This window comes from Mesoplodon mirus (genome assembly GCF_964341445.2).
Source record: "Mesoplodon mirus genome assembly, chromosome: 15".
Classification (NCBI taxonomy): Eukaryota; Metazoa; Chordata; class Mammalia; order Artiodactyla; family Ziphiidae; genus Mesoplodon; species Mesoplodon mirus.
The window spans coordinates 84,176,544-84,190,879 of NC_138991.1; the positions used below are offsets into that span (position 1 = coordinate 84,176,544).

Genomic DNA, 14,336 nt, shown 5'->3' on the forward strand with positions numbered 1-14,336 from the left:
CAGTGGATGGGGGGAGGGGACGGGCCTCTTGGCCGGGCGCCCCTCTCTACGCTGACCCTCTGCACTGTCCTGAGCGGCACTCCCACTCCTTCCCAGAAATGGAAAGTGACCTGCAGATCGGTGGTATCTGTTCCGAGTCCCAGGGCCTTGGCTCTCAGGGTCCAGGCCTAAGCACTGGCTTTGGAGCTGGTGCCTGTGGGTTTGGATCCCGTCTCCATCAACACGTGGCCCGAGGCAGGCTGCCTGTCCAGGGCTCAGTGAGCAAGGCCCCGGTGCCGGACCGCGGGCGGAGCTGAAGATGTCTCCTTCATTGTCCTGACTGCACCTTGAGTGCGTTACTTAGCTTTGCTTCTTAAGGGGTGTTTTCCCATGTATAGAGGGACGTAAGGATCTCCCTCTTACGCAGCTGTCCTGAAGATTCACAGAATTGTTAGGAATCCTCACCCGCCAAGCTCTTAGAAGAAAAACCCCACCCTTAAGATGAACAGGTGTTAACATTAAGGGGCCTTTTCCTTACTGGACGATCTCCAGAGGACTCGTGAAGTTTTGTTTATGAAATTGCCGCAGAGAGCCTGTCTCTGTCGGGGCGTTTAGTGTGACTACTTGCATGTTGGACACGACATGGGAACAGGGGACAACGAGGGGGGTCAAGGCTCGGGACGACAGGTAGAATTCCCTGAGTAACAAAGGAAAAGTCGACTCAAAGCTGAAAGGGTGGAAAAATAGAAGATTTCCTATCCAAGAAGTTGAAACAATCTCTCTTCTCTCGAGTGGGCGTGGTCACCAGTCCCGCTCACCCCACGGATGAGAATGAACTTCCTGCCCCAAGTCTTAGGGGTCACGTTCTTACAGAATCAGAGCCTCTGAAGGGAGTCAAGGGGACAGGACTTCATCTCTCTCTGTTGGGACGGACAGGGTTAAGGCTTCCTTGCTGTTCCCTTGGGTAAATATTATTGTCCCTGCTTTGCAGGTTACATGCCCAGCAACTGAGTTCTACTCTATGCCAACGGCCCCGTTTCTAATCATCACAGTCCACCTGTCGCTGTCCAGAGGACGGCTCTGCCCGGGAGACGCCGTTTCTGCTCCTCCACCATGTCGCTGCTTGCCCTGTGGCTCCCGCACTCACCCATGGCTCCCACACTCACCCATGGCTCCACACACGATGTCCACGGTTTCTTCTACTTCCACTAAAATCCGACTCTCAGGTTCCGCAGTAAAATACGGTGGCTCTTTAAACAAGAAAAAACCAAAACAGCCCGTAAGCCAAACAGGTATATTTCAGAAGACCCTTACAGCCTACAAGAGTTTGAGCTCCTTTTAAAAACTATTTTTGAAAACTTCATTAGTTACCATCGTGCACACAGACTCAGAATTCGGTACGCAGAGGCCAAAGGCAATTTATAGTCTAAGGTTCTGGAAAGCAAATTACTACTCAGGGCAATGGCTACTTTTCAGTTTATGGGCTTGAATAATGGAATATCTTAATTCACATTTTAGAAGGGCTATCCCGTGAGGTTCATAAAGGTGTATATTCACAGCCCAGTATTTTATAGTCTAGTTTGCTTCAGTATCTAAACTAAACAACAACTCATGAAGCACGTCAAATAAAGCACCACAGACAGGCACCCGGCCTGTTTCAGGGAACAGGGCAGCCTATTAACATATTTTTTAAAGTCTTAGCAGTTCTTCTTCTCCAAAATATAGATTTAATACATCAGTGGAATGCAAAATAATAGCTGAGAGAAGAAAGAAAATGGGCCTCTCATTCATCTTCAGTAGCAAAGGAAACCCAGCCACTTGCGTATCTCCAGACTCCCTGCTCACCCGCCTGTTCAACAGCAAAAAAAGCAGTGGTTGTATTAAACAATGAATTTCCTTGGAGACTAAACTGCAATATTTTTCTCAGTTTATTCATCAGGAATTCAACGGTGGCACGGCCAAGTTCGAGGACTATTAAGGTAGTAGTGATTTCATTATCATGATAACAAAGGGACATTGGATTCACTTTCTGTGATAATTTCTGGGCGCTGTCTTCCAGAGTGGCTTATTTCCACTGTAATTGTGTTGAATGTGGATACTATAGCTTGGCCTGCCTCTTGTATTGACTATATCTTTAAAACAGGGTGGGACCTAAAAGACGAAAAAGAGAAATGAAAACTTAGCATTTCAAGGAGATGATTAAGGAGACGAGGCTGAAGGTTCCTCCCTGGAAGCAGTCAGGTATCAATCCTGCAATTACCTGCGTCGCTCAAGCAGAAACAATCTGCTGAAGGAACCAATCTGGCTGAGGCCGTGGCTGCAAATTCATTAGACGGAGGCAGATTCTCCACTTGGTTGTGTGTGTGTAGAGCCCAGGCCTCAAGAAATACTGCAGAGACTCCATGTCTCTTTTTCAAGCTGGTCTTCACGGCACACTCCTGCGTGCACACTCACGCGTGCACACTCCTGCGTGCACACTCACGCGTGCACATTCAGCCGTGTCTCCTTCATCCATAGCAACGACAACGCTGCTTATGCTCTAACTGTACAGCAGCTGCACCCTGCCCAGGCCCTGGTGTGCAGGTCACGCCCCATTTTCATCAGCAAATGCTGAAGTTGATATCTACCCCTGTGGTCTGGTTAAAGGGATGTGAGGGGAAAGGAAAAGAAGTAAGTTAAAACAGCAACATCTGCTATGACGGATTACAGTTTTCCTTTCTTAAACATTTTATTTTGAGATCATTGGAGAGTCCCACGTATTTGTAATAAATAATAAAGATCCCTCGTGTCCCCTCAGCGGGGACATCTTGCAGAAACTATAGTCCAACCAAGATACTGACAGTGAAACACGTAGCCTATTGTATTCAACGTTCCCCGCCCCCCAGTCTTGGTTGTACTCGTGTGTAGGACTCAGTGCAGGTCTGTGCATCCACACCACGGTCAAGATGCAGAGCAGGCCCACCGCCACCAGGGTCCTCCACGCTGCCCTCTGTAACCATGCCCACCCCAAGGTCCCATCCTGAACCTCTGGCAACCACGCATCTGCTCTCCATCTCTGTAATTCTGTCCTTTCAAGAACGTTATATAGATGGAATGATGCCGTATGCAACCTTTGGAACTGGCTTTTTCCACTCAGCATACTTCCCTCGAGATTCTTCCAAGAGGAGTCACACTTTGGTGGGAAGAATCCATACCTATAGATGCTCAACGTCTATAGGACCAGACAATTCCCGAGGCTCTGATTACGGATGCTGTCTGGCACCCTGCCCGACGTCCCGGTGCTGCTGTCCCTCGCCCTGCAGCGCCCAGGTCTTCCCCAAGTGCTGGGGGGGAAGCTCCCAGGGTCAGAGACAATGGGCCCTCCTCACATGGTGACCTGAGGCTGGACCGAGCTGACTGAAGGCCTGGCTCTGGGGCTGCAGGTGCCTTAGGGACCCCCGGGCCTGCTCGGGACGACTCCTCTGCTAGCGCTGTCGTCCCCGCCCGGCCAGTTCCCCGGGGCGCCCGGCACAGGCTCACGGCTCCGTAGCCTCTGTGGCCCTGAGCTCAGAGCCGCCGGGCTCCCTGGGCGCGTCCCGCCGGGCGGCCTGCCAGAGCTGGACGAGCGCTGGCCGTCTCCTCCGCAGCCGACACCCAGGCAAGTTTCAGCGGCCAGGGAGGCCAGGTCTGCTCACTCATTTACTGATTCTCCTGCCTTTTCCGGAAAGTTTTCCAGGTGCTGAGCGCTCAGCACAGCCGTGGGGCTGCCGAAGCCCTCACAGACCCACGCGGCTTCCGACGGTAACGTCATCTCTCCCACGCCCGCACGTTACCACCTTTCTCCCTGCTGACCCCGCATCCCAGCCCAGCTCAGCTGCGCCCTCAGCTACCTCCGCGTATACTTGTCTATAAGGAGAACAGTGCGGGAAAGTACCGGGCGGATCAGCCAAGGAAGACTGAGGTGACTGGTGGGGAAAACCTGCTCTGAACGAGTCAGCCCCGCCGCGGACTTTTCAACCACTTAATCTTCAAAGGGCAAGTGTACATCTTAGCTAATCAGCAACACCTCTGTCTGGAAAGGGTACCCTGCCAACGCAGGCGCACACTAGACTTTTAAAGATTTATCGCAATTGCAGCCAATAAAACCGGGGACTGAAACGAACACTTTCACCTCTTTTGAAACAATATGAAGCCGTCAGGAAAACGTTCTCATCCCGTGTGACACTGGCATGTTAAGAACAGGCCAGCCATGCAGGCTGTCCTCCACATCCCCCGGGGGCCACAGGCAGCTCCTCCAGTCAGCACAGCAAGCCTCCAGTCCCCCGACCTCAGAGCTTGAGGCAGGGGTACCTCCCAGGCAGCCCCCAAATTAGGATCCCTCAGGCTCTCCTGCCCTTGATGCTGGGCTCTGGCTCCTGCACCATCCACCCCCGACCCCGGCTCACGGCACAGCCCGGAGATGCCCTCTCTGCCGTCTGCCCTTCTCCCAGAGCGACCGTCTCGGGAAGCAGCAGAGCCCGTGGTGTGCCCTTGACTCGCCACCGTCGGCCACGCTTGCGTGCCTTTGTCCACTGGGGTGGGCAGAATGCCCCCAGGACATGTCCACCCCCAATCGCCGGTACCTGTGAACATGCTACGCTACGCGGCAGGGGGGACTCTGCTGACGTGACTGAGGCCATCGATCTAAAAACGGGGAGATGATTTCAGAGCAGCTGGGCGGGCCCAGTCTCATCACAGGGACCCCTAAAAGCAGAGAACCTTCTCCAGCTGGCAGCGGTAGCGACGGCAGGAGGGGAGGTCAGAGATCCGTGGTGTGAGGACCCGGCCCGCGGCTGGCTCTGGAGACGAAGGTGGCCATAGCCAGGGACGCCGGTTGCCTCCAGAACCTGAGAAAGACCCACCAACAGCCAGAAAGGAGACAGGCCCAGCCCCACAACCGCATGAACTGAGTTCTGTAGCCCCTGGGTGAGCCGGGAAGTGGATCCTCCCAGGGCCTCGGGAGAAGAACCCAGCCTAGCCACAGCCTTGGTTGCAGCCTTGGGAGGCCGGGAAGCGTGAGGTGACACATCTGTATTATCTTAAGCTGTCGAGCTTGTGGTCCTTTCTCACAAGAGCAACACAAAGGCCGTCACTGGTCCTGGCTCCTCCCCGCGGACTAGCCTTTCTCAAGTTGCCTCGTTGGCAAATTCAGACCGATCTTCAAGGCCAGTCCTCGTGTTCCTTCTCCTGCAGAGGCTCCCTGCCCTCCTCGGGCTGGGTCTGCCCCACACACGTACCCCTTGGGACCGATGACCCACATCTGTGTGATGCGCCCACCACGCTGGAGGCTGCTTCAGGGAAGAGCGTGTCTTAGTCATCTCTGTGTTTTAACACCTACCATCATTTCTGAGAAGACACTTAGAAACCGCCCACTGGAGAAGAGAGAGAGGAGACGCCCACAGACTTTAGGACCCTGAGACTCCTTCAGGGGCGGAGATGCATCCAACTCGTCTTCATGCCGCCCAGGCTGGTGCTCCCGCTGGGTGCCTGGCACACACTCTGCACTGGTGAATGACAGGTGGGTGAGTGGAGAAGCAGAGGACGGCGGGGGAGCCTGGAGTTGGACGGCGCATGGAAGAGTTCACACCCTGCTCCCCAGACAGAATTCCTGCTCATCTTGGGGCACCAGGAGCTGCCGATGCTGCATCCAGGAGCACATCACCCCAGCATCGTTTGAGGTTTGTCTCACACGACTTTTCCTTTTCTTTAAGGAACAGTTCTGTAATAGCTCTTTTCTGAGCTTTAATCAGTGATAAGATGCCATACGGATAAGTCCTACAGTTGGTGATCGGATGCCGATAATGAACTTGGGTGCTTCTACTATGGGTCGTCTGTGACAACTATAAAAACAGACGTCTTAGGCTTTTCTTAAACCGATGTGAGCGAGTTACCAGGAAGGTGCCCTGTAAATCTCCATGAGGAGAGGACTGTGCTCCCTGCAACATTCTCTTCTGGCCCGAACTGCTGTGAAAGCCCCTCTCCTGCCAATCCCAGGGGAGCCCCCTGACGCCCCCCCGCCTTGCTGCGGGTCTAAGCACTCACTGTGGGGAACCTTAACTGCCGCGTGAAGGGACTGCCTTCCGCATAAGACCCTGGATGCCGGGACCAGCACAGCATCGGGGGGGCCGACTCGGTAAAGACTTCTGCGTCGAGTGGAGGGAAGGAAGGAAGAGAACAAGGAAGGAAGGAAGGATGCTCCGTCTCAGCTCTAGGAGAACAACTTCTCAGTTGCGGCGCTGCTGTCAGCAGAGAGGTGTTATAGGTAACTTGTTATTTTAATAGTAGTTCAGATATTGGAGTTTCTGCATGATATATGTATAAAAAATCAGAATAGACTTGAGGTATACAGAGAAAGCTCTGCACAACTGTCATACCCACCCACCCGAGTTTCTGAGCGGGGGGTGAAGGAGGCATCGCGCCTCGGGCAGGACACGCGTATGCATGGCCGTGCTGTGTGTGGGACCAGATCCGTCAGTCTGGACGGGAGATGGACCCGTCGTGTTTCACTGAGGTTGAGACGTTGCAGCGTTGGTAAGAGGCATCATCGTTTTTGTTTACACCAAGAAAGAAGAAATGCTTCCGTGGGTTGTGAGACACATGCTGACTTCAGAGGCTGCAAGCGTGGAAGATGTGTCATGTCACCGCTGTAGGTAAAGCACTAAGGGTGACGTGTGTCACTGCGGAGTCCTACCAACAGCTCCCAAAGCGGCCATTTCAGTCCTTCCGTGCCCGTTACTTCATATGATCCTCACGATACGAGCCGGAATCATCTTCTGCAGCGTCCACATTTCACAGACGTGGACGCTGAGGCCCACAGAGGCCAGCAAGTGGTGCAGTGAGAACCTGGGCCCAGTCCCGTCTCCAGAGCCTGTTCCATCACGCATGGAGCATCAGTGACCCTCTAGAGTGTCCACTCTCTGTAGGACAACAGCTGGGACAGCGTCACTCTCTGCCTGGTGAAGAGTCTGAGAGGTCACAGAGGCAAGTGGTGACGACTGAGGGAGTCCTGAGGGACGCGCAGATCCACAAGGCAGGTAAGGTGGGACCCGGGCGGGCAAGGCCATTCATCCTAAGCACAGGTGCTCAGGGGTCTGAAGGGCGCCGGTCCAAGTCTTGGGTGGGCCTCCCTAAGAAGCAGACCTGAGACAGGGTTCCCTGCCAGTGGTTTATTTGGGAGGTCATGGGAACACAAGCAGGCGGGCGGGAGGCCAGCTGAAAACGAGCCCGTTACCAAGGTAGCCCCCCCTGTAGGTGACTGAGCTTACCCCGCTGGGAAACTCTGGAGGCCAGTGAAGACCACAGCCTCCAAATTACACCCCCACCTCAGGGGTGAGGAAGCTTGGCTGATGATCCTCCAGTCCCTGTGGTGCTGGACTAACGCACGCCAGGGGGTGTGGTGCCAGCACTTCCAACCTGCCCCATGGCGGGTGCCCTGGCCTCACCCAGGGGCAGCCCTGGCTCCAGTGGCCAGAGAACGCAGTCAGGAGATGGGCCCTGAGGCGTCTGTCTCATCACGTGGGGTGTGCAGTGTGTGGGCAGGTAAGGAAACGAGCGGTGAAGCAACAGCCACAGACTCCCCGCAGGGCAGGTGGAGGGGACCGTGGACCGCCAAGCCCAGGAGGCCGCTTGCCCCACTGGGTGGAGAGTCGCGTGTGCAACGCCGTCTGCAGTCAGACCCGAGTTCCTGTTTAAACCTCAGAAATTAAGCAACGCAGCAGAGGAGTTGACAGGTGGGCTGAACAGCCTGTCTTATCTCATCAGTAAGAAACAGGAGTAAGTGGAAGCCAGTCTGTGGCTGCTTTCTTTCATCTGCACGTTCATATCGATAGTTCGCCGTTCCACCAGTGACAGGGCCGTGGAACCGGGACCCGGGTTTCCTGAGGATCCCTCCCTCCGCGATCGCTGGGCGCGGGGCTATAATCTCCCAAATCACTCTGAACTGACAGAGGCTCTTGAGGGCTTTCCCAGGATGATTCAACCACAAAATCCTACCTGTCACAGCAAATTCTTATGAATAAAGGGGATTTAAATGAACACCTTAAAGGTACACAAATGTGTCCGTATACCTTTAAAAGCCAGAACACGGAGAGATGGCAACTCAGGAGAATACAGAAACAATCTGCTCTGGAATCCAGATGGAAGTGCAAAACCCAAGTTCACGTGACAGATTTAAAAATTATTTTTTTCAATAAATTTATTTATTTATTTTTGGCTGCGTCGGGTCTTCGTTGCTGCACGTGGGCTTTTCTCTAGTTGAGGCGAGCAGCGTCTACTCTTCGTTGTGGTGCACAGGCCTTCTCATTGTGGTGCCTTGCAGAGCACGGGCTCTAGGCGTGCAGGCTTCAGTAGTTGTGGCACGCGGGCTCAGTAGTCGTGGCTCGCGGGCTCTAGAGCACAGGCTCAGTAGCTGTGGCACACGGGCTTAGTTGCTCCGCGGCATGTGGGATCTTCCCAGCCCAGGGCTTGAACCCGTGTCCCCTGCATTGGCAGCTGTATTCTTAACCACTGTACTACCAGGGAAGCCCTTAAATATTTTAAAAAGGGAATTATAATGGAAACAAACGTTCTGGTTTACAGGGAGATAAATTTCTTCTCTTGCTTAAATTACCTTGAAATGTTTTAACACGATATAGTCCTGTCTGCTGGAGATTTACACGTTTACAATTTTAATTTGGGTTCAATCTATAATGCGCTGTGCTCATGTAGCTGTAGATCACTCCCGACAGAAAGGTCCTCGCCGGGAGTGGGGATGGGGTGTTGACATCTTTAAAGCGTGGATGAGGAAGGGAGCAGAGAACCAGCTCAGATCCCTACTGGAGAATCAGCAATGATTTGTGACTCAAAACCTGCCTTCTCTGACGCTTTTAAAATTCGTGCAAATCTTTCAGAGGGGCTGACAGGTTTGCATCACGTGAGTCTGGCAGTCATTTTCAGGCCACAGAGCCATTTCCTAATGATTTAAAGGAATGTGACACACTCAAGGCAAACTGCCTTTTATGCAGCATTTCTTCACACTCTTGCTAATTTTTTATGAAAACACAAGCTTTTATTTTCCCTTAGTTTGCAAAGTGGCAAACTGCAAAATACGTTACGTGAGGGGCGATTGCCCTCAAAGGGCTTTCTGCTTACGTGATCCTTCCTGTTCTCCATCTGCCTTGTTTGGATTGAGAGGAGAGACGCAGAGATTCTCCCACCTGGAGTGGACCCCAAAGGCACCTCTTATCAGCAGTGGCCACTAGACGGGTCACTGTGACAGTGACCACAGCCGCTGCAGAGGCCTAAACATATTATAGGAGCTGAAGAGACGAGAGAAATAAAGGGCTTTGCCTCACAATTTAATGTAATCTTATCATAATCTGAAAATAGACTAAGGATTCCCTTAGTCTGTGTACAATGCACCTTCCTAAACATCGAGGTTTCCCAGCATTTAGAGCAGCTCAAATGTGCCTAATTTTGTCTCCCTTCTCCCTGGTTTACGAATAACACATGATTCTAGGAAGCCTCTCTGTTCTCACTTTCTAATTTAACAAAAGGTAACACCCAAGACTTTCTGACTTTCTTCTGGGTCAAAAAATAAAAAATAATGGTCATAGATTAATCTCTGAACATTGATCATAATGGCCAAATAAGAGTTATAGAAAAGCCTCATGGCAGCAAGGCCAGCACAGGGAGGTGATAAACATGCCAAGGATTTCGACACTCCATTTCCCAAGCTTTACAATTGGAAGTTTTCAGAAGGACGTTTCTTGGGAGTATTCAGAACATGAGCTCTTTGGACTTAACGCATTGATATTCTTGGGAAAGAAGAATAGGCTGAATCTGGGAGATAAACTCAACTTCACTTCCATGTGCTGAGTTAAAAACAGTCGGTGGAACACAGGTGTTAGCTACGTTGTTCCCGTGGCCTGGGGTGTGCCACCACTCTGCGAGGATACCGATGCCACCGCTTCCCAGTCTGAGCCTTACCTATGATAGAAAGGAAGGCTTTGGCTCTGGCGGGCTCGAAAGCGCTCCCTGGCAGCGCTGCCTCGCAGGCGTACTCCCCGATGTCCGAGGAGGTCGGCGTGCTGATGGTGAGGCGTCTCCCGAAGCTGTGGAGCCCACGGGTGACCCTCACCCCGTTTCTCTTCCAGGTCACACTCAGCTCCTCGACGGGCCTGGGAGAACGAAGGGCTTTAGTGACAATAAGTGTGGATCATGTAGATGGCAATAATAATCATTCGACCAGGAGGTATGGTGGGTTGAACAGTGGACAGTTAAAACTCAATCCAGATATTACCCTACTCCCTTAAGGCACGCGTCAGCGACACAGTCTGCTCAAGGGCTATTGAGCAAGGATAGCTAATTGCAGCAGCAATGGACCGTAAGTGCTAATGATTCCATTTGCTCAGGAAAAGAATGTTTAAAGAAATGTTTAAAACAAATACTGCTAGGGGACGCGCTGCATGGGAGGCGTGATCACGGGGACCCCATTCTGGAGCGACCACTGATGGGGCTGAGAACACCTACGACGACAGAGGAGAAGAGAATTAACTCTTCCCTTTGCACCCGAAGGAGAGCAAAGCTTGTCTCTGCTCCTCAGCCAGAATCTAAGAAGAGACCCTCTACCACGACCCAGAGCTAAAGTGAAAAGCGCTGCTTTCCAATATAAATATTACATTCCATGTAAATACTGCAGAACAAGGCCCGGGAAAGGTCAGCACACCCACGTCCTATCTTCCCATATACACTGTGCCCAGAGCCCAGCTGGATGAACAAGACCACCATTGCTGGGAGAGCCAGCCACACGCAGGAGGTGTTGTCATGGGTTGTTACTCCCCGTGTGGGGGACTGGCACTCACCTGGCATTGGCTATGCATTCCAAGGTAGTCTCACTGGACCCGGCCACCACGCTTCTGTTGCTCGGGGGGATCACGATGACGGGGGCCACGGCTTCAGGCGTGCCAACGTCTCCTGTGGCAGAGAAAGCAGAAGCCCATGGAACTCTCTCAAGTACAGGAGGGGTGAGGATTGGAACGTGACACGAGAGTCTTGTCAAGCTGCCCCGACAGGACGCCCAGCACCTCGGGACCCGACCCCAGCCCTCGAGGGGCCCGCGGTGCGGTCCTGGTCCGTAAGCACGTGTCCCGCCCAGGAACCACGGGGTCAGAGACCTCCTGCTGCCTCTCCACACGTCGTGCCCATAAAGGGCTTCAGACTGTCGTGCATTTTCCAAAATGGTTGCTGACTTTATTTATCAAGTTTAGACTTTGCTGATTGAGTTACCTGGTCTACCCACTATTTTCAAATCCGTTCACTTCCATAAATATTTCATGCATCAGGCCCTCTGCTGGGCACACGTGTGTTTGGAAAGCGGCTGCTCTCTGACTTGGGCCCGAACACTGTCCCGGAGCAAAGACATCCCATGAACCAAGCGCTCGGTTCTGTGCGTGCATGTTTAATCCCTTCTCTCTGAAAAGTAAATATTCCGACTCCATCTCTGTTGTGTGAGTATCAAACTATAAATAATTTAGCTCATACCTCTGGTGACAAGGGAGAAAAAAAACGCGAGATGTTTTTGCCACTTTTCTCTCAAATACAAGTAATATCAAAATTAAACTACGTGCGCATTACTACTATTTATTTAGGGAAAATGAAGACTGATCACACATTTCGAGAACAGGCCTTTCAATAAAGGGTGGAGATGGAAGAGGCTGGAAATAAAAATAAATTGACATCACAGCAAATGCCCAATGCTTCCTGGAGGACCTCATGCTGCAGAGACCCGCCACCAGTGCGAGCAGCTGAGGAGAACCGTGGAAGGTTCCAGCTGCTGGCAATGCGGTCAGGGCATCGAGAGAGAACAGAGGGAGAAAAGAGGACTGGCCTCTAGTCAATTTCCCACAGCTCTGAGTCTGGCTTTCACTGCCTAAGCAGTATGAGATTCTGGAATTAAAGGTTCATGTGAATTAAAAAAAAAAAAAAAAAGCTTGAGGCGGGCAGAGCCAACAAATCAATTTTGTAACCCTATGTATCGACTAGTTACTGCGAGGCCGTTTCAGGCCCTCGGGGCTCCTGGCAAGCGCTGGGCAGCCTTCCCCTCCCCACGCCCGGCAGGGCCTCCCGGGGACCTTCCCAACCCCCGACACCCTCGGCTTGTGCGACTGGGCATCGTGGGGCTGGTTATCAGACCTCCGAGGATGCCGGAGCACAGACACGTTCGTGACAAAGGCTGAAGGCCTGCCTGTCATCTGTGAAAGTCGCTGATGAGGAGAAATGACCTGAGCTGCTAATATTTGCAAACAGTCATGTGAAGTGAAGGAAGGCAGCGGGGCGCGCAGAGGTCGCCGAGCAAGGTGCTAATTTGGCATGAATCAGCGCTCCGCCTGGCGCCGGAGAGGAAGCCCGAGCTCAGCACTCGTCGCCGCCCGGAGGCCAGACCCCCAGCGGGCGGCTCCACCTTGCCTGCGCGCTGACCCTGAGAGACCCGCATGTGACAGACAGGTCAGCGCCAGGCCCGAGTTCACGGCCCCGGGGACGAGCGAAAGGGAGGATGCACGTGCTGCTCCGCGGTGATTCCAGCCGCCCCCAGGAAAGAGGAAGTCGTTCGTAATTGTGATTCACACGGAACAGCAACTTCTGTCTGTATTGCTCTCGTGGCCCAGACCATTACATGATTTCAAGGACCCTCACCCATGGCGGGTCGACAGGACAAGTGGAGCGAGCAGCTCGACTCGGGGCTGGTAAATGTCAGCCTGCCCTCAAACCCGACTACGTTGTTCTTTCTGGTGATGCGTGAGTCACACATGACACTTGGAGAAGTAGGTCCCAGAGATGCAGATAAAATGTGACGGTTCCTAAAACGTGCATTTCTAACACACACGCAAGGCACACACATGCGGCAAAGTGACCTTGAGTTATGGAAACGACAGCAGGAAGATCAAAGCACGGTCTTGTGGTTGAGGAGTCTGCGTGTTCTACCGAAACTTAACATTTCAGTGAGCTTTTGCGTAGGCTCCCGGGATCCACACCTCTCGGTAGCAAGGACGGTGCCGGTGGTAGCTACACGATGCTGGCACACTTTCTTCATTAAAAAAAATGTTTTTAATTTCAGTCAAATTCGTATGAGCACGTGGATTAAAAAGAACAGCAAAGAGAGGCTTAAAACGAAATGTGACAACCCACCCCCTCCCCCAAATGTGACTTTTAACTTGTCAGTGGGCAACTTTGCTTCAATCAGGCGGGAAGCTCAGTGGTGTCCCGAAGGGACCCTGAACCCCAGAGTGCAGAGCTTTTTCCTCTGGGGCCATTCATTCTCAGATGGGGTGGGGGGAGGGGGTCCTTACCTGTCTGTCTCTCTGTCTACTCGCCTTAGCTGCCGAGTACTCTACAGTGGGAGGTAGGAAGCAGACTGTCCCAGACGCAAACCATTAACCACCCCGGCTCTAGCCCTGGGTCATAACTAGTCCCACGGTGGCCAAGTCCGCTCCCCAAGCCGAGACCTCCTCCGCCCACCCCCATGGTCATCACGCCTCCGTCCAGACCCTTGTTTCACCTCAGTCACTAACAGCGCCTTCTTGTCCTGTGGACCTCAGTCTCTTCTTCCTGTACTGCATTTTAGTGGGTTTTTACTTCTTTTTTAAGTGAGAGGAGGTCATGGATGTGCATTTTTAACCTGCCAAGCTGACTTTTCTACCAATTTTTTTCCCACGTTCAATTTTTAGAAGAAAAATGCAAAGAAGACTATCTGGTCATTTTTAAAAGAATAAAACGACCTCTTCATTTCTGGTACTCTCACGGTGTCTAAGATATAATAAGCACTCAACAAATACTCAATGATTGGTTAATTTTTCATAAATATTCTACAATAATGAGCCACTACTACCACCACCAGGAAAATTACCCTCTCCTTCAGGGTTCCACATTAAAAAACATTTTTAAAATACCATATGCCAATGTATTAAGAATTATTTCTAAGAACGAAAACAAAATGGGAAGCCGAGGGAAACCGTACTTCACCAAGTTCCCACACAGCTGCTCAACATTCTGTTATGCGTTTACATTTACAAATGTTGCCCAATTTAATCTGACAACAAGCTATTAAGATAGCTATTAGCATCCCCCTTTTATGGATGAGAAAACTGAGCCCCAAAGTCACATGACTAAACATGGTAGAGAATGTGTTTTAAATAGAGGAATGTCTTCATCCAAAGTTCATAATCTTTCTTTTATATAACGATATTTCCTCCTAATGAAAACTTTGGTTGTGCTCAGTTGACCAAAAATTAAATTAACTACAACACTCCTTCCCCCGAGCATTTCCTTAATTGAGACTTTACTGTAGCGTTTTCAACTGAGCA

General features: G+C 51.8%; 1 protein-coding gene across 1 annotated transcript in view; it reads right to left on the reverse strand.

Annotated features, from left to right (window-relative positions):
- The window catches only part of SDK1 (sidekick cell adhesion molecule 1), a gene marked incomplete at its 5' end in the record, with an annotated part of 846,211 nt that overhangs the window by 229,452 nt on the left and 602,423 nt on the right, over positions 1 to 14,336 (reverse strand). Inside the window, 3 exons of the mRNA XM_082645911.1 lie at positions 1,146 to 1,229; positions 9,964 to 10,154; positions 10,839 to 10,950. Of these exons, the coding sequence (XP_082502037.1) occupies positions 1,146 to 1,229; positions 9,964 to 10,154; positions 10,839 to 10,950 (387 nt within the window). The remainder of the gene's footprint in view (positions 1 to 1,145; positions 1,230 to 9,963; positions 10,155 to 10,838; positions 10,951 to 14,336) is intronic.